General features: G+C 43.9%; 1 protein-coding gene across 1 annotated transcript; it reads left to right on the top strand.

The window, feature by feature from the left end:
- Window positions 1-1,963: 1,963 nt before the first annotated feature.
- LRP3 (LDL receptor related protein 3) lies at window positions 1,964-20,552 on the top strand. Its single transcript, XM_026042355.1, has 7 exons — window positions 1,964-2,264; window positions 3,972-4,043; window positions 8,415-8,553; window positions 15,734-15,942; window positions 16,220-17,306; window positions 18,219-18,351; window positions 18,876-20,552. The coding sequence occupies exons 1-7, from the start codon at window positions 1,964-1,966 to the stop codon at window positions 19,707-19,709; spliced, it is 2,775 nt and encodes a 924-aa protein (XP_025898140.1). The 3' UTR covers window positions 19,710-20,552.
- Window positions 20,553-22,350: the final 1,798 nt, after the last annotated feature.

Below are 22,350 nucleotides of genomic sequence, written 5' to 3'. Positions count from 1 at the left end.
TGCCGGCTGCCCGTGTCGCCGCCGGGACCTTCGCGGTGCGGGCTGGACCGCCGCAGCCTGCGGCCGGGCTGGCCCGGAGCCCGCGGCGGCTGCTACTGCTGCAAGTTGCCGAAAGTTGCCGGGGGCCCCGCGCGCCGCGGAGCGGAGCGGAGCGGCCCTGCCCGCCGGGACCCTGCGGCGGCCGGAGCGGCGGGCGGCGCCTTCCCGGTAACCCCTAACGGCCATAGCCGACCTTACGTAAACCGGCGGGAATACGGGGTTGGGAATTAGTCCTGCCCCGCGCCGAGGGTCTGCCGCGCTGTGCGGAGCCCTGCATCCAGCTTCAGCCAGCTCTCCAATCCCTTGAGGGTTTTCTCCTGGCCAAGCCTGACCTTGTTAAAGCGCCTGTGTATTTAAGAGACAGAGCTCAATTGTTCTTAAAATGACTGATATCATATTCAAGGATTATATAAACTCCGGCATCGAAGGGAGAATATTTCTTGAATTTTGGCTTGTCTAGCGGGAAGTTGAGAGTTGTACAGACTTCTGCTTTCTGTGACGTCCGCAGTCTCCGTGCCTGCCTCCTCCTTCAGCTGGGCAGCCTGACCCTGTCTCTCGCAGCCGGTCGGGGCTGGGGAGCTGCAGGGTGCTGTGCTCGGCGGCCCCGGGGCGCCGCGCTGCTCCCCCCGCTGCTGCCGGGGTTCGCCTCGCGCTTGTCCTTGCAGCTCTGTTGTCGGTTCCCGCTCACCGCCTTTTTACACTGCTGGTTTTCCCGTGGCGATTTGTGGTGTTTGATGTCTGCATGGGCGCAGTGCCACTCTACGTGACTTTGGCTACAAACTGCTGCTCCGGAGACCGGGACTGGGCATGTTTCCTTCGTGAAGCCATTTTGTGCCTCGTTTTTGAGGATGACGGGTGGGTTTGGGACATTATCACATAGGAAAAATGTCGAAATAGTGAAGTTTGTGGCTTGTGGCTGAGGAGCAAGAGTGACAGCTGTCGTTTGTCTCCAGGATGCAAAGTGTAAGTTGCCCTTTTGATGTGAGCAGTGCCTGCTTTCCTACTGGAAAGCTCCCCCTGGGGAAGGGAAGGATGCGAGTTCCCTGCGCTGGGTGTGCGCCAGCCGAGCCTCTGCCTCTGCCCTCTGTGGCGGTCCCACAACTGCTCTCAACTGCTAGGAGCAGGAGCGTCTAGAGAACTTTCTAATGTATCCCTGACTTCTGCTTCATGACTTTGTTTTGACAAGGGACAAGAAAACTAACAGGCTATAGTTGTTGTTTTTTCTGGGCTTTGACGCTTGAGAGCTGAGTGCTTCGGAAGATGCTAGTTTGGAGAGCTCTCACGTTTTTGAGCTCAGAGTCTTGGGGGGGGGAAGAAGATGCTCTGCAAACAGTACAGTTATTTGCTTGTTGAGGAAAGGACCTGACATGAACTTGGGCTGTATTTAGAGAGCTGCTTGACTGCTGCCTTAGCGTAAAAGAATTTGAAATGAGAGCAGAGCTGCTTGCATGCAGCAGCCAACACATGTTTGGCTTTTGCATGACTGTAATAACAACATTTTCTGTGTATGGGGAGGATCTTTTGGTATCTGCCAGGCCCTCTGTGCGAAGCTGCCTATTGCGCTTTATCTTTCGCTACCAAACTGAGAGTGTTGGAGCGTCCTCCAAAGAAGGTAACGTGACTCTGAGTCAGCTTGTTCCTCGCTCACTCCCCTTGTCTGGGTGCTGCGATGTCTTCCAGGGGACGCGCGGGGCTTCAGGCAGGTGCTCCCAGGGTGTCGGGTGGGAAATGGGAAGCAGCCTGCCAGGAAAAGACCCGTCTGTTTTCATGTAATGCACCTTCAAACAAGCCTTTTGAGTTATGTACAATATGTTTATGTATCTTGGGCTCACTTTGGAGACAAACAACATGTTTTAATTTTCCTAAAATCCAATTTGTGACAGTCGCTGGTTAATTCCCTTGTAGTCTTGATGACTCAGTCGCTATGGTTACAGGGACAGCGGTGCTTGGATGTTGCGTGAGAAGATCCCGTGTGGCCGATGCTGCCGTGTGGGGGATTCCTGTGGCGCGGGGCGGCGCTTTGCGGCACAGCGGCGGTTACGAGTGCGGCCCGCAGCAGCACTCGCCGTGTGGCTCCTGGTGCCACGGGGGCCCGCCTGGAGCAGCTCTGCAGCGTCCTGCTATTGCAGCACAGCGCTGCTGTCTGGGGCTGTGCAGCAGTGCCCGTGCCCCTGAGCACAGCGCTGCTGTCCGGGGCTGTGCAGCAGAGGTAGTGCTCGTGCTTGGTAACGTAGAGCTGCACCTCGCGCCTGCCTCTTAAGCCGCAGCGCACACAACGCTGGCGTTCAGCTGCCGCCTTCCCTCCTGCGAGGCTGAAAGTTCATTTTCCCTGCTTGAGCAGGGGAGTTAGGCCAGATTCTGTGATTTAAAGGGAACCAAAGTTTTGTTCCCCCTTGCATCTGTGGTAATATCCCAAAATCACTAATTTGATCATTTGAATTTTCTGTAGTTAGGGATGCTGAGATCCTAACTAACAGCCTCTGCTTTGGTTTGGAAGAGCTGGTCTCAGCCTGAGCTGTTTACAGTTGTGTTGAAATCAAGTCCGTATTTAGCTCTTGGATGTGTGGGATCAGGAAGGAAGGAGTCCAAACCGGACATCTACGTGCGACTCACTGAAGGATCACTGAAGGCGTTTGAGTTGCCAGGATTTGGTAAAAGTTCATCTCTGTAAGTGAGGAAAAACTGTGATTGGCCTCAAACTGTCAAGGAGAGGGAAAAAAAAAAAAAAGGAATTGTTTTTAGCTCCTCTGTTTCCACCCCCCTCGTTGTCAAGTGCTGCGTTTTGGTGTGCGCTGGTTTGAGCCCTCGCAGGAGGGGCAGGCATGGGGTCACCGTGTTGCAGTGCTTGGAGCGTGTCCCAGCGCGGGCCCGTGTCCGGCCGCGCTGCTGCCGTGTGGATGGTGTGAACTGTGAGCGGCTCCCCAGCGCCGCCGCCGGCCGGGGCAGCGTCTCTTTTCTGCTGCTCGTTTCTAATGATGCTCCTTATTAAATGCTTGCTGGCAGATGCTCTATAAAAAGATTTAGGATTTAACACATGCAAAATTAAGCCAGGGTGTTTGTCTGGGATGATATAAATTAAGTTTTGGTCACTTTTTAGACCTTTTAAATTTGTTTTAACATTTCTCATGTTGTTATTAAGCTGTCTGTGTAGATTATAAAGACACGGCATAAGTGTGAGCAGTTGGTGAAGCACACTCTGGCCAATAGAGAAGTGCCTCAAAGAGGAAACTAATATGCAGCTACATATTACACTGACCTCTGAAGTAACGATGGCCTAGGAGAAATATTTTTTAGGCGATAACAACTTTTGTTAGTTTGCTCCAGTAGGTATATACTGTGAGTAGAGAGAAAAAAATCTGAGAAAAATTAAGAGTACTCAGGGAGTAATTTGTAAGGATTTTGCAGCATCTTCTCATCCTGCTTTGTTTTTGTCAGTGTACCCCTTTGAAAACTTCATTGCTTTTGATTAGTCAAGTTAATCCTGTTAGTTTTCAGGGTTTATTTTCAAGGTGACATTTACCTGAGAGAAACAAACTTTGTTTTATTCAGAGAAATTTGAAGATAGTAATCTCAGTAATTATTTTTCAGTGCTTAAGCAGGTAAAGTGACTGGCAGTGATTATGGATGTTTTAGTGGAATTGTTCTTCTGTCTTCCCCAATTAGAGAAAAGAAAGAGAAAAAGCCACAGAAGACAATTGTGAGCAGATTGGCAGCCACTTCCTTAGTGGTGTATTTGGCGGGTATTGAACCAATATTCTTTGTTGGCTTTTTTATAGCTACAGTGAAGGATAACAGCTGATTATGTGAATTGTCAATGTGGTTGAGCAAGGTTTTTGTTGGAAGAATGCAAATAATTTATATTAGCACTGCGGGAATTGTTTAGAAATGGTTAACTACTAACTGTGTCCTTATATAAATGCAATCTGTTTGAGCATTATTTTTCTGTCTTTACACAGTGAATCTCTTCCTAACTGGGAAAGTAGAAAGTGCTGTTACCTCATTAGGTAAGACATTTTTCTTATTTATGTATATTTTTCTTTTAAAGTTATTGCTTCTTTCCCACCTGAAGATATCTTTAAACAATGCTATGTGACCTTTGCTTGAGAAGAAGTGTAACAATGACATTTCAGGAAGTTCAGAGCGTTAAATCTTCCTGGAGTTAGTACATGCTGGTACATTCCTTTGTCTAGGAAATGTGCCTGGGAATGTCAGGCTGGGGAAGGTGGCCCATTCCCAGGGAGAAGTAAAACTGGAATGTCAAAAATGTCTCATGAATGTCAAAGTGGAAATGTAACCAGAATTGCAGCACTCAGTGCAATTTCCTCGTCTACAGCAGTGCTGTTACTTGCTTTATTGTGACACTGTAATCAGAGTGTGAGGTCCACTTACAGATAAGGGCCCCCTTGTGCCTGTCAGTCGACAGTCACGTTGATGGACATATTTTCTGCCCCAAGAGGTTGGAACTTTTAAGTTAAAACAGAATATCCAAATGTGGAGAAAAGGAGTTGGGCACACACAAAAATAATTGTAAGTCAGTGGGTTGATTGATGTGGGACTTTGAGCTTTCAAGTCAACATGGGGTTTTGAGAGCAGATTTAAATCAGGAAAGGGTAGTCATTTTGTGATTGGGTCACACTAAATTTAGGTTAGGGGAAATTTGGATGAACCACTTAAGACACGTGCTGTTTTTGACATTGTGTTTCAGTTCCTTTATGGGAAAAAATCCAGGCTGAAATCTATGTTCTAGTCACTGTTCTGTCTGGATGATTCTTTGGCTTTTGATAGTCTGGCATCCTTAGGCTGTATGGTAAGTGAGTGTGCTAAGTGTAACCTGAGTAATTATGCAGTGACTGGCTTAGACTGGTGATACAACTTAAGTTTGAAATGCATGAGAATAGATCCAGTTGGCTCTGTTGCTTTCTAATGCTGTTTTTTTTTTTCTTGCTAGAAACAGGGAGAGATAGAGGAAACATTTTGCCTTTATTCTTTCAAATCCGTGGAAAGCTTTAGAGTACAGCAGCCTTCGTGTCCTTGTGTCTTGGTGCAGCTTTGAGTGGCTCTGTCTGCTGGCAGCGTAACTGGAGTGGCAGGGGGAGTGATGCTAAACGGTCATAGCAGAAGTGTGGCTCTTGCAGCTTCCCTTGCCTCCCTTTGCAGGTTAGGATCACGCATTCGCAGGGCAGGTGACCCTGCAGGAGTTGTTTTGCAGGTGGTCTGAGTGAAAAAGCCCTGATAAAGAGTTGGGAGGAACGTTTGCTCTGCTAAACACATCCTGGTGGAGTGGCTCATTACAGAGTTGATCTTTCCCGTAGGGTAGAGTGTGGTAGAAGGCTGGTGGTGGCAGAGATAATGAGTTCTGGGGATCATAGGGAGAGCCTCCACCTCCTCTGTGCTTGTGCAGGCCCTTCGAGCTGGAGAAGCTGCCGCTGCTGAAGGGAAGCCCAGCTCCCAGCGTGTCCCCTCTCCCTTGCTCCCAGCCAGCCAGTTTAGCCTGTGGGTCTGGTGGAGCGCTGCCCTCCTTGGTGGCCCTGTCACAGGGTGGCTGCAGTGTCACTGCTGTTGAGACCCCAGCGACTGAAATCCCTCCTGTCGCTCTCCCGCTTTGCTCCCGGCTTGGAGGACTCTGCTCAGCACAGGCTCTTGTGCCCCAAAAACTCGTTCGATTAGTGGAGAGAGCAGCGCTCAGACGCTTCACCTTGTCTAGCACCAGCGGTTGCAGGAGGAGGAAGAGGAGAGCGCTGAGGAGCAAGGCGGTCTGTTGACGTGCAAACACCACAGTGATGAGCACTGGTGGGAAATGGAGGGTGTCAAAGGCATAAGGCAAATCGGTGTGGTTTGGGTAAACAGAGCAGCAGTTTCCTCCTGCCCTCCTCCTGACTGTTTGTCACACTAGTTCAGAGGGCTGTGGACGTGCTCTTAACGGCGTGCAATGTGTTTTAGTAATGTGAGCTAAGATTTAGGAGCCTCTGTAACAGCAAAGCAGTTGCCCTTTTAATTTTGGATAGGCTAAGCCAGAAATGCATGTTGTGTGCCAGAAGGGTAAGGCCACTAAATAGTAGTGAAAACAGCTGACACTGCAAAATGAGCTGCCTGAAATGGCAAGCAGTGTCAGCACAGGCCTTCCTTTGCTTATGCCCTTTAGTAGGTTATCACTACTCCTCTGCTGTTAAAATGGAAAATCTCTTCTTTTTTCTCCTCCTCTCTCCATCTAGTATAAATGCTAATAGTAGATGTGTGAGGTTAATAAGAAATAATATTTCTCCCTGAGAAACTGAACTGTCATGTTATATCAGATCCACTGCTTACACGCTAGCAGCCATATATTATTGCAGCAGAAAAGCTGCTAGTGATCTTGCTTCAAAAAAAGCTCAAATACTTCAAATAACTGTTGCTTGGGATTTTTGTAAATAATTCCTTTAGGTTTTTGTAAATACTTCCTTCATTTTTTTAACAAAAACCTGAAGGAAAACAAGTATTTGAGAAAATAGTTTTGGCTTAACCAGACTAATGAATGTGTGAGTCAAAGTGATGATGTACAGACATTGTTCTGAGAAAGTCACATTGACACACTGATAGCTAAAATAAGCTTTGCATAATTATCGTTTTGCTTTCTATTTTAATACGTGTACCTTCAAGAAGGTATTTTTAATCCAGAACAGCAGTTGATACAAAGGGAACAGAAAGACTTGCTGTGCTGTTGGTGGAAGCCTCTGGGTAGTGCTGCATAGTGCGTTTGCTCCATTTGCTTTGTGCCTGCTGCTGCTTTCCCATTGGAAACTTCTACTGCTCTGACAGTTATTAGCAATGGTGCATTTGTGCGGCAGTGTGTGCAGGAACACAGCAAAGTAGAGCATTTGGTGTGTATAATGAAATAAATAGATATTATAGGCGAAAAGTCATGTGCGTCTTTCTTTGGCTTTTATAACTGTAATTGTTCCTGTAGTCCAGGGTTTTGCTAGTATCCACTCTGAAGTCTGTCTTTTTCCAAGCATGACAATGGAATTCTTTGTATGTTTAGTAACTTCTTTGCTGCAAAATACATTTTGAAGAATAGATGTATTCTATACATTTTTGTCGCCTTTGAAACTAGTAGGAGTTATGTACACATGTTTCAGTGGAATGCCCTATTCAGAGGGTGAAAATAATGGCTTTTGTATGCCTTGCCTCAGGTGAGTTGCTCATTGAACACATTTTATTGCTGTGGCTGTCGCTTCGGAAGCGCCCGCTGCGCGCGGGCCGGGGCCGCAGTGCCGCTCGGCCCCGTCCTGGCCGGCCGCCGCTCGGAGCGATGCCTCGCGGGGCTGCGTTTCGAGCAGCACCCTCAGCCTGCCCTGTACGTACACGTATGAAAACCCTGAGCTGTAAGGCATCGCTTTTCTTCTCTTTGCCACCTTTTGAAGCTATGAGAAACCAATCTTCTGTGAAAAAGAGGAAAATTCTACGGTGATCCCCAAGGCTCTAAATAGTCGTTGGCCTTAAAAATAGATTTTAAAATATTTTTGGAGAATGTTCAGAATAGCTATTACATTACAGAGAATTTCCCCTCTTGTAATCCACTGAGAGTGTGTTTTCCCATCAGAACAGCTTTCCCATTTGTCCTTGGAACATTTCACTTTCATTTTCGAATTGGCTAATTGCAAGCTATAAGTATTTTGATTTGGCTTTAATTACACTTCTGTTGTCCACAGGAAGATCTGAAAGTACTTTGAAAATACTGAGCTTTACTTAGCACTTTTTTTTTTTTTGTTCCCCCACTTCTCCTTTCCCTGTCTGGAAAATATATCTGTGGAGTTCAGAAGGTATTCAGAAAACCTAACTTTAGTGAACACATTTGACATTGAAGTCCAGCTTACCTTAGCTCCTTTTTTGTTGTTGTTGTTGTTGTTGGAGTTCTTTTTCAAAACCATTTATAACTCTTGAGGTTTGTGCTAATGGTTAGGAGAATGAACAACTACCTGGGACCATGTTATAGTGTGACTATCTGGGAATGTATTATAGCAAAATAAGCTTCTAGATACCTTACAGTAAGTATGGATCTCCTTCATTTGCTGAATGACATACCCAGGCTTTGGGAAGCTGGCAAAGAGGATTTTTGTATTACATCCACTTGGCAGATCTGTGCAGGATTATTGATTGTAGCCTTTGGTGGATTCGTGCAAGGTTATTGATTGCTCCTGCATTGAAATGCAGGTTGTGCTTACCTACCCTTAAAGCAGGTGTCTTAATTAAAAACCAGGGCAGGAAAGAAAGTGGTAAGAGGATAAAATTATTGACTCTCATTTGTCTGCAATCCCCAGAAATTGGTGCTTGTAGCTAACGTGAATTGCTGATTAGGTAAAGCATTAACAATAATATTTTTCCCTCCTCATTAACAGCTGCTTGCAGTGGAGAACTGGAACAGCACACAGAGAGACGGGGAGTCATCTACAGCCCTTCCTGGCCACTGAACTATCCCCCAGCTGTAAACTGCAGCTGGTACATTCAAGGAGATCGTGGAGACATGATAACCATTAGGTATGTTTTGTGATGTTCTGTGGAGATAAAGGCTTGTTTTGCTGGAATGAAACAGTGTGAGTTGTTATCTGATACACTGGTATGAAGCCATCTGTCAGAACTACTTGAAGGTAGACTGGTTGAGTACAGGAAGTTGAAGCTGGTTGTCTTGAAGAGGCACCGCTCGTTTTAGACGTGTTCCAGCTTGTTTGTAGGTTACTTCTGATATCCCTACATACATGTAAATCACTTGTTGTCTTTTAATATATTTATCTTCACATTACCTAAGTGAGATCTCATCCACCTCTGATAGATGAGGAGTTGGGAAACAGTGATATATTTACTCACATTAAATAGACCTCATTATCTTCATTGCCTGTAGATAGGAATGAGTAAAGGCCATAAAACCTGAAGTAGCCTCTGTTCAGTTGGGCCACTTAAGATTCCTAAAGCAAAAATGGCTTGGCCTATAATGTCTTGAAATGGTGCTATGTGTAATTGCTACAGGAAGATAATCATTGCTTATTGTTACTTGTCAACCAAAACGCGTGCTTTTTTGCTAAATTTTTCATTTCCACAGAATTAGATAATAGCTATAATTTGTGGCACAGTTTCAGCCCTTTCCATGAATCCATGAAAATATAATTCAGAAAAGACTATAATATATTCCGAAAGGTTTAATAAAAATTTTAGGCTATACTATCAATATACTGTGAATGTGCATAATGTCTCTGGGCTAATCATAGTATCCTCGGACCAAGAACTGCATATTTAAAAAAGAAAAAGAAAAAAAAAACTAGGAAGGGTTTTTGTTTTGTTTTTAGTACTGCTGTATTTGACACCATCTGCTCATCCTTTGCTCAGCTGCTTAAAAAGACTGCATACCTCTTCAGCTGCAGATGCTCTGCAATTAAAAACAAATCTGCCACAGATGGAATAATAGGAGGGCTCCTTTGTCCGTTGTTCAAAATAGGAACTACTCATCAAGAGTAGGGAAGCAGATACCTGCCAGCATTTGAGATCCAAAAATAGAAAGGTGCTTTTAAACTCCATTAAACCATATCAGGCTTGGGGAATTTGTTTCAAAGCAGAGATTGTTGGAAGCTCTGAGGAAGCACATAAATGAGACGCAGAGCTTTGCTCTTGAAAATAGCACTGCAGTTTATGCTGTGAAATCATCTCAGAGCTCCTAGTTAGGATTAGGATTCTCCTCTGCAAAGAGAATGTAGCTAAGCCTCAAGAAAGAGGAAAGCAGGATGAGGAAACTGGTAATAGTGCCTGTATACAGAGCACGGAGTCATATCCTGCTCTCATGCACACGTGCAGACAATGGGAGTTACGTGCTTACATCCGAGGGAGCTGTTTGTGGGCAGCAGATGTGTTGTGGTGTTACATTTCTGACTGTATATGCGCTTGGACTGACCCACTGCAGTGATATATGAAATGCAGAGTGTTACAGCATCTGAGAATTTCTTCACACGCTTAACACTGTTCAGAGGGTTGTAGCCCTGGTAAAGCCAGTGATGTAAGGGGGACAGCTTCCGTGCCCAGGCTAACGTGATCTCCCAGGCAGACTGGGAAGTGGGGTCCAAATACAAGCACTTTTACTAAAACAATTTGCTGATAGGGGCAAAAGAAGAGTATTCCCCCTCCCTCCCCAGGTAAGTCAAATAAAATTAGTTTGTATGATAAGATCTGGATTTTGGAAGGTAAAAAAAGAATCTTTGTGTAATGTTGCACTGAATGCATTTCCTTTGATCTTGAATTCTCATTGACAGTAAGAGAGCAATATTATGTAAGGGGGATACAGGAAGAAGAATCATTAAGGCATGAAGTTTCAGTTGCAACTAGTTTTCATTTCTAGATACACTGCAGTCGATAATGATTTTTTTTAATAAACTTATTATTCAGCAGCTTTCCATGGAACAGTACCCAGTTCTGCATTTGGATGAAAGATACTGTCGCCTGTGGACATGTTCTTTAAAAACTTTATTTTAATATCTACCTCTCATACATTTGTATAGATTTTCTTTATGTCCTACATTCCATGCTTACTGTTTTGCATTATAGTTTACTTTTTACTTTACCTATCCTTGAGGAGGGCTTCACAATAAAAGAGAAATACATTTTCCTGTTGCCTGTGCATCTCTGCAGGCTCAGCATGTTTCAGTACTTCCTTCTGAGTTGGTCGGTTTGCCAGAATCTTGCTGTTGAGACCTGGGAGCAAATTGCTACGTACTGGACGTCAGTTATCCAGAATTATGTTGTGTCATTCTGGATTCAGATTGTTAGTCTGTTGCTACAGAAGTTGCTTCATTTCTCTCATTCCCTCTACTTTTATATCTGTTCTCAGAGGGCTATGTAAGAAAAATGCAAGATTAGTTAAAGATGGATTGTGCAATAACTGCCTTTATAGGCTTTGTATGAGTATGTTTCATGAAATGAGACAAAAAGATGTTTTTGTTTAGCAGGTATTATTATACCTGCAGTGGGCAGCATTATTATAGGACATTATGGAACTAAAGGTAAAATGTTCAGTATTTTCCAACTGAGGATGGAGTAGTGAAAGCAATTACTGCTTCCTTAGCAGTAATCTCAAGCTATTCCTTAAGAGTCGAGCGTGGGGGAAATGCCTTCGCTGACTTGTGCTTCAGGGAAGGGACATGTCATTGGCTTTAACGTTTGTTTTGTCAGATACCATCTGAGCTTAAAATTCTGTGTGAAACTGAGCACTGCTCAGGTGAAGGCTTGCTAGTATGTTATCTGACAAACTAGAGAGGCTTCTTCAAATTGTTTTATGCTGAACTTGGAGTATTTCAAGCCTTAAAGTTGATTGAAGAAACCCCCCAACAGCCATTCATTTTATTAAGAGCTGCAGTGCTCAGCTTCTGAAGAATGGGCTGTCCCTTCCCTGAGGTTACTGAGTGAGTTGGTGCTCCGGAGCTGGGAATAGAATAGATTTCCTGACTTGCAGGTCCTTGTGCTTCAGTGGTTAAGCAGAAGTTTTTAATGAGCCAATTAAGTCATCAGTTGTTCACAGCCTGCACTTAGTGTAACAGGCTGGCAAATAGCGGTGACTTCTCTCGCTTAATTGGCTGGTCTGTTTTATTTTGGGGCTGTGCTCTACTGATTTACCCATAATATTTGTTCTCCAATTTTTTAATGAGTTTAGAGGGCCAAATTGGACACTTACTTGTTTATTTGCTTCCATTCATTCAGCGTCTACATCTGCTGGGCCTCTAACAGCGTACAGTTTCTTGTTTGTTTTCGTGATCATCTCATGTTCTTTTCCAGGAATTTAGAAAGCTTTTTTTTTTTTTTGGTCTTTAATCTATAGTTATTTGTGTCTAAATTACTTAAGAGGGTTATGGGGAATTCCCAACGTTATTTATAGAGCTAACTTTTCCCAGCCTGTATTGTTCTTCCCTGTGCAGATGGCGAAAAGCTTAGCTCTGCTAGGCACTGGTGCTGCAGGTTAGAGCAGATCTGAGTATTTACGATAAGCTGGTCTGATGAAGTTCTTTCCAGCCACATGCAAACACTAGTAAGCCTGCAGGAAAATGTCATTGTGCGGAACTGCTGCTTCATTAGGATAGTGTGACGGGCAGGATGTGATATGTAGCCAAGCCTGTAATTCGCAGGGAGCTCCCCGGAGTCCTCCTCGGTGCTGGAAGTAACCTCTTCCAGGATCGTATCGTTAGATGAATTACCAGAATTTTGTAAAAAACAGATCTAGTCCTGTGCTTTTCCCCTCACGTTTAGTTATTTTGATCCTCAAAATGTGAATGTTCCTCATACCTAATACGCTAGTGTATTTTTGTATACTCAGTATTTTTTTTAAAGAATTAGCAAAGAGACATTTCCGAAGGATGATAATGAGTTAATGCTTCTGAATACAGCAGAGAGTGAACAGACTGTTCTGAACTCTTGAGTAAAATAAAACAGTGGGTTATTTAAGGTCAGATTTATGTAAGAAATACTTCTGGCATATTAAACTTTGTTTTTAAAAATACATTAGCAAACAATTATATATTGCACACCAATGTATACATATTGTTTAGTATTTTGTTATAAAGGAGTATCTTGTCTGATGAAGATGCTTGACCCTGCCAAATATCACATTTTTGTTCTGGATTGAAATCGCTATCAATTTACAAGGAGCAAAACTTGCTTCTGCCGGAGACAGTGCAACGTAACAGGAAGACTCAGGAAGAATTGAAGTGGGGTGACAGTACCTTAAGGAAGACTTTTTAAAGTATGTCTGGGATTACAGTTTGCATGAGAGAACGGAATTACTTTGGTTTTGCCTTTACATGAAGAAGTGCTTATAACTGCCATGGTGTCTATTGTGCTTATATATATGCATATATATAAATCAAAATTAGGGCATCCGTACTTCAGAAAAACTTTGCTTATTCGGTGGCATTTCAAACTTCCAGGCATTGATATGTGATTAAGATGCTTACTGAGAAAGGAGTTCATTCCTGTTTATGCTCTCTATTGCCGTTCGCCAATGCAAAGGCATTTGCTTCAGTAAAGGCGTCCTCGTGAGGCCTTGTGTGTTAGTGCTTGCAGGGAGGCTTGTAGTGATGATGCTTCCTTGCGAGTAGGTGCTGTTTCACAGCCATGTGCTTGGTTTGTGAGTAAAGCTTGGAGTTCTGTGCTGAGGAGTTTGGGCTGGCTGCTCTAGATCTGCAAGGGACCCAGGGGAAAATCCATCATTTTCTCTATGCCTGTGCTTCTGCTTTGGAAAGTGGGGCTAAAGCTTCTTTGTCATCCAGACCCTTCATAATAAGCCCAAACCCTCTGCTAGTGATGTGCTGCTGCAAGGAGTTCTCAACATGTGAGTAGAAGATGCTGTTGATTACAAGCATGTGCAGGCTCTGCATATCTAGCCTTGTCATCTGCACAAGAGTTCAAAAGGGAGCCTAGTTGACCTCTCTACTCTGTGTGCATCTTAAATTCACTTTTTTTTTTTTTTTTTTTAGAAATAAATGCATTTTAACATAAGGTGCAGACAGCTCCTTAGAGGGAGAACTTCTACCCTTAGATGTCTCCAGCCTGTGTTAAGCAGCAATACTGAAGTGCAAGATAATTACACGAGAGGCAGGAAGAGCTTTTTTCAGCAGAGCAGGGAAAGTCAGTGGCCTGTGACACTGCTGGCAGCTGGGAAGGGCCAGAGAACAAGTTGTTTAGTTCTTTAAGGTTGTTCCTGGTGTATGCAAAATAACAGAAGTAGTAAGAGATCAAAAGAGCTGGTAAATGATCTTATCTGTCTCTCACAGTTTTCCTTCTCCCCCTCATTGCAACAGAGCAACTATTCTCTTTTCTCACAAAACTTGTTGCTGGGCAGGAAGATAATTCTAATGTTTATCCAAAGAGTCTTTATGACAAGAAATCCCTGCACATAGTCCTCCAAGCAGATGACAGAAACCTTTTTGATTCTGGTGCCAAAGTGAGTTACAGAAAGCAAACCTGATAGGTTAGCTCAGTAATGCTGCCTCAGACTGCTTGTGCCAATAATCTATTACTGCTGCTTTATATAATTCCTTTTCATTTTTAGTGGCTGCTCATACATTTTCCTGGTCATAAAAAAAAAAAAAAAAAAAAAAAAAAAAAAAAAATTCCAGAATACCTAGGACAGGAAAACTTCAGTCCAACTTTCTGTGATTGTTGTTTTAATTTTCATCCTGGTTGTGAAGTCATCTGGAGCTTCTTGGCAGAATCTGTTTGTTTCAGAAGCTTCATGAGATCTAAGTTGTCTCATTTATTCCCATGTATATCACTACAGGAATGACCCTTCCTAGTTGGTGAGATACATACAGCATGATGGGAGAGAGGCAGAAAAGAGCAGTGATATCTTTTGGGTGTTAAATTATTGGACATCTCTCAATTTTCATTTTAACTTAACACTTCTAGGGCCCTGTTACTATTCAAGGGAGAGTTTGTACACCAGTATATGGTATACATATGTGTAGGTTAGAGCTCCTACTTAGATGCATTGACTAGTTTACTTAGTTGCGGCTCTTTCCCTTTCAGCTTCAAAGAGAAAGATCTGGCAGGCTTTTACAGCCTTTTGTAACGAGATGGTGATAACAGAAAATTATCTTTCCATTTATCTTTTTCATTGAATTCTTTTCTTTTGTGTAAGGTTCTTTGTGGAAGGTGGCCTCTATTTTGTGGGAGTATCTCAGCCATTTTGAAAGTTCTTTCCAAGTGTTTGTGTGAAGTAGACAAAAAAAAAATTAACATGCTTGTTTGTATAGGTGTAAGAGGACCAAAATATATTTATGTGTCATTTAACAGTAAGACACGCCTGTGTGTGTGTGGCTATTGTCATTGCAGATTACTGAATGCAAATCTAATCTGTGTAATCAGACTGAGCAAATATGCTACATGGTTCCTGAGCTGCAGTGTGAAGGTATCATTTGGTTGTGTTCAGCGTCCTGCAAACAATTTGGCACCTCTTTGCCCTACGTAATCTACTATTGAGTAGCTGTTGGGTTCGAGCCAGTGGAAAGGCTGGATGTTTGACTGTAAAAGGTTGCAGATATGTTTACTCTGCGCTTGCATTCCTAGCAAGGGAATATTTTGGCCTTTCAATTAAAAAATGATAACGTTTGAGAGATTTTTCAATTCCATTTTCACTCCTTGCTGCCCTCATCTCCTCTTGCCCTCTCCACTCCTATCTAGCCGTAGTTTGAAGGGCCTGTCTTACTTTTTGATCTCCTGAGGAGTCTTTGCACTGTTCCCTTGTGTCATCCTTCCCCCTCCTGTATAGATTCACAGGGTTCCCTTGTGTCATCCCTCCTTCCTCCTATATAGATTCATAGACTTTTTTTAAGATTGGAAAAGAAATCATCTGCATAGTGTGTACTGGAGTTTGTGCTTTACCCACGTCTGTGTTTTGGGAAGCAGTTTGTTTAAGAGCTTCTAGTGAAAGAGATGATCTCTTCAGCTTTCGGAACTGTTTGGCATACTGTTTATACCTGTGAGATATGTGCCTTTCCAAACTGGGGAAATTTGACTGCTGTGTTTACATGTACTGAAGGTGCTGTACGTGTTTCATTATCTATAAATATAATCTCTTTTTGTCAGTACTGCTTGGTGCAGAAAGTCAACTATTACAGCCTGTTTTTCTCTCGTGTTTGGCACTGTTCCAGTTCTCTCTTCTACTCATGTTTTTGTTTGTTCCCTACAGTTTTAAGAACTTTGACTTGGAAGACTCTCAGAAATGTGCAGTAGACTGGTTGATGATTGGCCCTTCTGCCAAGCGGGAGGAGTACAAAGTGTGTGGATCTTCCATACCTCCATCTTTCATTTCTTCAAGGGATCACGTTTGGATATTTTTTCACTCCGATGCATCAAGCTCAGGACAGGCTCAGGGATTTCGCCTTTCTTATATTAGAGGTAAAACCTTGCAGTTTCACCCACTTCTCTAACGTTCTCTCTGGCAAACCCATAGGACAGTATTTATTGACAAGGGTCTTACGCTGGTCTTAATGACTGTAAGGTGTTGGCCATGGTAACAAGGGTGTTTTTTTCTGCTTGGCTTTATTTCAGTATTCCTGAAGGATGCTGGCCTGGGAGACTGAATTGTGATATACTGGGAAGTAGACTATTAAAATGTGTCATTGGGTGTTTCTGCAAGTTTCAGTACTGACTATTCTCTGCTCCTCCTTCACAGGAAAAATAGGTCAGGCTGTTTGTCAGTCAGACGAATTCCGCTGTGCAAATGGAAAGTGTATTCCCGGTACTTGGAAGTGTAATTCCATGGATGAGTGTGGGGATAACTCGGATGAGAGAAACTGCACTGTCCCTCCAACGGAGCCTCAATCCAGCATTTGTCCCTCAGGAACATTCCAGTGTAGCGTAGTCCATTCCACCAAGTGCTTGACAAACGAGCTGAGATGTAATTCAGTAAAAGACTGCAGCGATGGGTCAGATGAAGATAATTGTCCTGATCTTTCTTGTGGTAAAAGGCTGGGTAATTTTTATGGGTCTTTTGCTTCCCCAGACTTATTCCGTGCGGATCACAGCAGATCGGACCTTCGCTGCACGTGGTACGTGGACACGCAGGATAATCGACACGTGCTGTTGCAGCTTGATTTACAGTTAGGCTACAATGACTATGTAAAGGTGTATGATGGCATTGGAGAAAGAGGTGATAAATTAATGCAAACATTTTCGTATCACAACAACAGGCATTCGGTTAGTGTGGAGTCTTCAAAGGGCCAACTCACTGTCTCATATCATGCCCGTTCCAAGAGCACTGGCCACGGGTTCAATGCAACGTATCAGGTGAAAGGCTATTGCCTTCCTTGGGAACACCCTTGTGGCAGTGACGAGGAGTGTTTCACAGACAAGCAGCACTGCGATGGCTGGTGGCACTGTCCAAATGGCAAGGACGAGGAGAACTGTCCCGCTTGCCAGAAGAATGAGTACCCGTGTGAAGGAAACAGTGGCCTTTGCTACTCGATACTTGACCGGTGTAATAACCAGAAGAACTGCCCGGATGGCTCGGATGAAAAAAACTGCTTTACTTGTCAGCCAGGAAACTTCCATTGCGGTACAAATCTGTGCATCTTTGAGACGTGGCGTTGTGATGGCCAAGAAGACTGCCAGGATGGAAGTGATGAACACAACTGCCTAGTGATTGTGCCCAGGAAGGTCATCACGGCTGCTCTGATCGGGAGTCTCGTGTGTGGCTTGCTGCTGGTGATAGCACTGGGCTGTGCGTTTAAGTTATATTCTCTAAGAACCAGAGAATACAGGTGAACATCTTGCTTCTATCATGCTTTAGTAGCTTGAGCCTTTTATTTATTTAAATATATTGTCCAAGAGCGTTTGGCTAATACAGTGAAATTACTTCAAGGATTTGATGACAATTAACTAGTCACTGCACTAGATCTAGCTTTTCAGAAGCAGAGGGATGTCAGCTCTGGTGTGTGTTGCTGCTCGTGCTGTGTTGTGTTTGCTGAGCAGTCAGTGTGAGCTCTAACCTCTGTCCCCATCCCGCTGCACTTGCTGTGTAGACTGTGTGTGTTCTCTGCCTGTGTCTGAATGTTTGTGCAAGTGTGATTTTATCCTATGGGAGAAAGCAGCGAGGGACTTTCTGACACCTCTTGTCACATCCCCCTAGCTCCCTGCCGTGCTGCTGGTGCTGTTTCCAGCACAGTGTGCTCTACATCCTCTCCTGGATCAACTCCGACTAAGGAGCTGGAAAAAGCTGCAGTGCTCTGCTGGGAACCTTGATGGTGCCTGGCTCCTGGCAGGAAGGGCAGAGCTCTGTGCAGCTGCAAGCCTGCCCTGTTATGTGATTCTTTCCAGTTCTTAATGTTGTATTTTCCAAAAATAACCTTTGGATCCTTGCTGAGCAAGTTAATGCTGTTACTGGCGTAAGCTGGAACCAGACTGGAAAAACTTTCCTAACCACAGAATCCAAGTTGGAACTGCACCAAAGGTTTTTCTGGTTTGACTCCTTGACTCTTACCCTTTACTCTTTTTACATATTTTAGTATCTTTGTGATAAGATTTTTTCACTAGACCTACTTGAGAGTGTGTCTTTTTCTTCTTGTTACAATGAATTCCTCCACCCTCCTTTTGTTACATGAATGCAGGGAGTGTAGGACGAAATGACTGTTGTTTTTTTCTCTCTCTCTTCTTAACTCTCGTTTTGGTTGCAGAGCGTTTGAGACGCAGATGACGCGGCTGGAGGCAGAGTTTGTGCGGCGGGAAGCTCCTCCGTCCTACGGGCAGCTGATTGCGCAGGGACTTATCCCACCGGTGGAGGACTTCCCCGTGTACAACGCCTCGCAGGTATGGAGACAGTGCAGATGAACCCATGAGCAGCCAGAGCACTGTATTTTAGATAAAGTCAATCTGGATCTGTAGTCTTTCAGCAATGAAGTTGTAATGGAAGTTCTCCTATTAAAGTTGTTTTTCCTTTGTGGTGAAGAACCATGGTTATCTATCTTAGTCGTGAGGCTACTTTTGAACATTTGGACGGTGTTGCTGCTCTTGGCCTCGGTGCACCGTAGTCTGATTCCTTAGTGGTGGTCAGATAGGACGAATGGGGCATCTTACTGGACAGACGAGTAGAGGTTAAGCTCTAAGAAAACCCTTAAAGGGTAGAGGTATGTGTAGGGAAGGGGTTTTGGTAGAGGCGGAGCGTATTTGGCAGCTTGTTTATTATAAAATTTTCATTTTAACAAGGAAGTTGATGGATTAAGGTTAAGAATCCTGGTAGAAGAGAGAGATCAGTGGATTAATGGAAAGAGTAGGCTTTAGGGGAAGTCTTTTAAATTTGTACGAAACTATAGTTTGTTTTATGTGTATTACAGGCTTCTGTGCTGCAGAATATTCGTACAGCCGTGAGGAGGCAGATGCGGCGTCACTCGTCGAGGCGGAGCTCCTCCCGCCGGCGCCTGGGCAGGCTCTGGAGCAGACTCTTCCACAGGCCGCGGGCGCGAGGACAGATCCCGCTCCTGACTCCTGCCCGCACCTCCCAGACGACGCTGGGTGACGGGATCATCAACCCCGCTGAGGGCATCATCCGCCGGGCTGACGGGGCTGTTCGGAGCCCTCCGCCTTCCCCCGAAAGACCTAATTCAGAGCCAGGTGCCCCTGGTCAGGCCAGGGGCCTACGAGAAGCTGAATGTAGCAGCTTGCAGACAGAGACTGAAACTGCAGAACCATCTCCCTCTGATGTCTTATCTAGTACTTGCACAGCTGCTTCTGCAGAGCCTGAGACTGGACACACTGATAAATCTTTAGGTGCTGAGAGCTCTAGCAGTGAGCTTAAACAGTCCAGCAAAGTGGATTCAGGAAAGGCTTTCAGAGATCCTTTGTCTGAAAGCGTTGCAGAAACGACCCGTGGAGGGTCAGCATCCAGAAGGACTGTCCCAGAGGGCCGTAGTTCAAGTAGAAGTCATCTGTTGAGTGAAGAGCCATGTAGGTTACCCTTAAAAGCGTGGGGGTCTGCGTATTCAGACAGCCCTGTGAATGTTCATATCCAGGTGGATGGACAAAACCGATGTTGCCCTAACTCTTATCAGGAGGAGCCTTTGGGTATTCGTGCGGCTTGTTGCCATTCTGTGGAAGTGCCAATGTTAGAGTCCCCTACTCCCCTCTCAGAAATCAATACCAGTGATGATGAATCTTTACTTGTTTGCTAATAAAATTTTGTTCCAGCCCTGTAGATTTTGTAACTTCATTGTTTATATGGCAGTGCACTTTGATTATTGGTGGTAAGTCTGTGCTCTCGACTTTGCTGAAACCAGTGTGCTTTAATTCCCCAGGGAGTGCAAGAACAAACAGGACAAACTTTTGTCTTTGTTGCTGTTCCTGAAACTCCAGTGGGGCAGAAATGGGCCAGTTTGTGATATCAGGGGCTAGGAGAGCAAGAATGTGTTATTGCAATTTGGAGGTATCTCCATCCTCTGTTACTACTTCTGTGCATTTATTCACCTTGCGTTCAGGGAATTTGTGTTTCTTTGCTTTTCGGAGTGGTCTTACTGAAACTAGAACTCTGCTGGAATCTGGGGTAAGCACCAATCTTTGACTGTGAGTACTAAGCTAGAAATAAAAGGTCTTTCCAGACATCATAATTCAATTCAGTATTTTTAGTTAAAAATATAGAAGAGAATAAAATCCATGTAGCTTCCTTTCTTTTACAGAAATCACTCCCTTCCTTTCATCCCCCCAGAAATATTACAATGGCCATATGTACCTTGAGACATCCACTATTACCAAAGTTGCTTTATAGCATATGCAGAATGAAATCAGGTTTCTTACCTGCTCGAACTTCGTGATAAGAGATTGTCTGTGTTCAGTATAAGTGGAGTGCATTGAGCCCCATTTGCAGCAATATTTCTTTTCTGTGTTGTCATTTGTTACATTATTTTCATAGTGATGCTGTGAAGGATGAGGTATTACTTTCTCCCTACGCTCTTTTTCCCCCTCTTCTCTTGTTTTTTCAGGGACTTTTATGATTCTACCACTTGATGTTTGTCCTGAGGGATACTGAGGCTTCACTGCTCCTCTTGACAGGAAGCACTGAGCACTTGGTAACCGTCAGGATCAGATTCCTGCTTTGTTTTGAAGTATAATCTGCTACCTGGGTGCAGATCTATAAATCATTTTTTAATAACTTTTCTTTTAAAAACTGAAATCAGTGATACTGAGGGTTTTTTTTGTTTGTTTTTTGTTATTTTTTTTCTCCTTTAAGCTGACACTGTGTGGACTTTGCAACACTTTGCTGTGAACAGGTGCCTTTTTGTTTTTTAGAGTGTAATTAACGCAAGCAAGTTGTTTAGCTGGAGGAAAAGTGCCATTGCTGAACGGGAGCGACGGGCGGTGCTGTGCGACGCTCGGCCCTGTCGCTGCCGACGCCGCTCTGCCATTAACTTGCTTTTGGCCATGTTCCAGTGGGGCTCCCAGCTAATTTCCCCGCGACGCAGTGCCAAACCGAACTGCTTTGGGGAGAGATGGAGGAGGACGTTAATGGCATTGCTGCCCTGTGAGGAATTGAAGGTGCCTCAAGCTCTTAGTGGAACCCGGGGAGCAGAGGGGACCTGGTCACCTCAGAGCCGGGCTCTGCGGGCCGCGCGTCCCCGGCCAGCGCGGGGGGAACAGGCCTGACCCGACTGACGTGAGCTTACTGCAGCTCGCAAAGACGTTCTTCCTTTAATGGGCTGTGTTTTTGTCCTGCGTCTTTTTACTGGCTCTCCCTTGGAGAGTTCCTTACAGAGAGCAAGGAAGAGGCCTTTGGCTCTACCAAACTGTAGTTCAGAAGAATTACATTGATTTTTTTTTTCCTTCAGATACAAATTGCTTTCATAGTGTGTGTTCCAGCAGCAGGAGATTCAGATTCTTTAAGAGCATTAATGGCAGGAAGAGGTTGTGTGGCAAGATGTGTAATGAGTAAGCATCGTAGTCACATGAAACAAATACTGCTCACTCTTTTTTTAAGTGTTTTTGTGATCAGAATTTATTTCATTGAAGGAAATGTAGTTTTAAGAGATGTTACTTTCATAACATTTATAAACATCTAGGTCCATTCCACCTTTGAAAGGTCAAGTACTGTAGTCATTACACTGCCAGGGCTGTTTGTGTCTAAGGCTACAGGTTTTACTGCTGTGGGGTTTATTTTTATTTTATTTTTTCTTTTTGTGCTTGAAGGGTAATTTTAAATGCATAGAATTGTATTTATAAAATAGTAAACTTAATTGGAAGGAAGGTTATATTTCAAGGTTAATATTGTGCAGACATGAAGGACCTTATAAATAAGTTTATATTTAGTTCTGTTATAGAAATGTATTTCTATAATAAAATCATTTTGATCATGCTATGCCTTAAATTATTATCAGCACTGTAAGGCTCTTTAAAATGAGATATGTGCTTCAAAATACTGCTGCATTTTGGGTACAGCTCTGAATAGCTAACACTGTATTCTCTGTATTATTGTCACATCATTTCTTACATATACATATTTTGTGTACAGATCCATTTGTCGACTCGATGGAAATTCCAGTGAGGAGGTTTTGTTTTAGAGACTTACCCTGGTTAATGAAAATTTGATGCTTGTGTACAGAACTGTTCACAACCCTCACTATTGAAATTTATAGCCCTGCAAAATGACCTAAGTCTAATGCTTTTTGTAAGCACATAACTTTTGTATTCTGCAATAAAATACTCTCTCCTGCCTCCCCCAGCCTGTTCCTTAAATGAGGAGTCACACATTTCCTGCTAAGCTTGCAGAAGGAGCCTGTTTGTGCTGGGGCATGGGCACATTTTGCATTGCAGGGTCTCCTCATG

The sequence above is a fragment of the Nothoprocta perdicaria genome, unplaced genomic scaffold (assembly GCF_003342845.1).
Source record: "Nothoprocta perdicaria isolate Ctin4 unplaced genomic scaffold, notPer1 scaffold_30, whole genome shotgun sequence".
NCBI classification, from domain to species: Eukaryota; Metazoa; Chordata; class Aves; order Tinamiformes; family Tinamidae; genus Nothoprocta; species Nothoprocta perdicaria.
The sequence above is the reverse complement of the archived record's forward strand: the minus strand, read 5'-3'. Positions and strand labels throughout refer to the sequence as shown.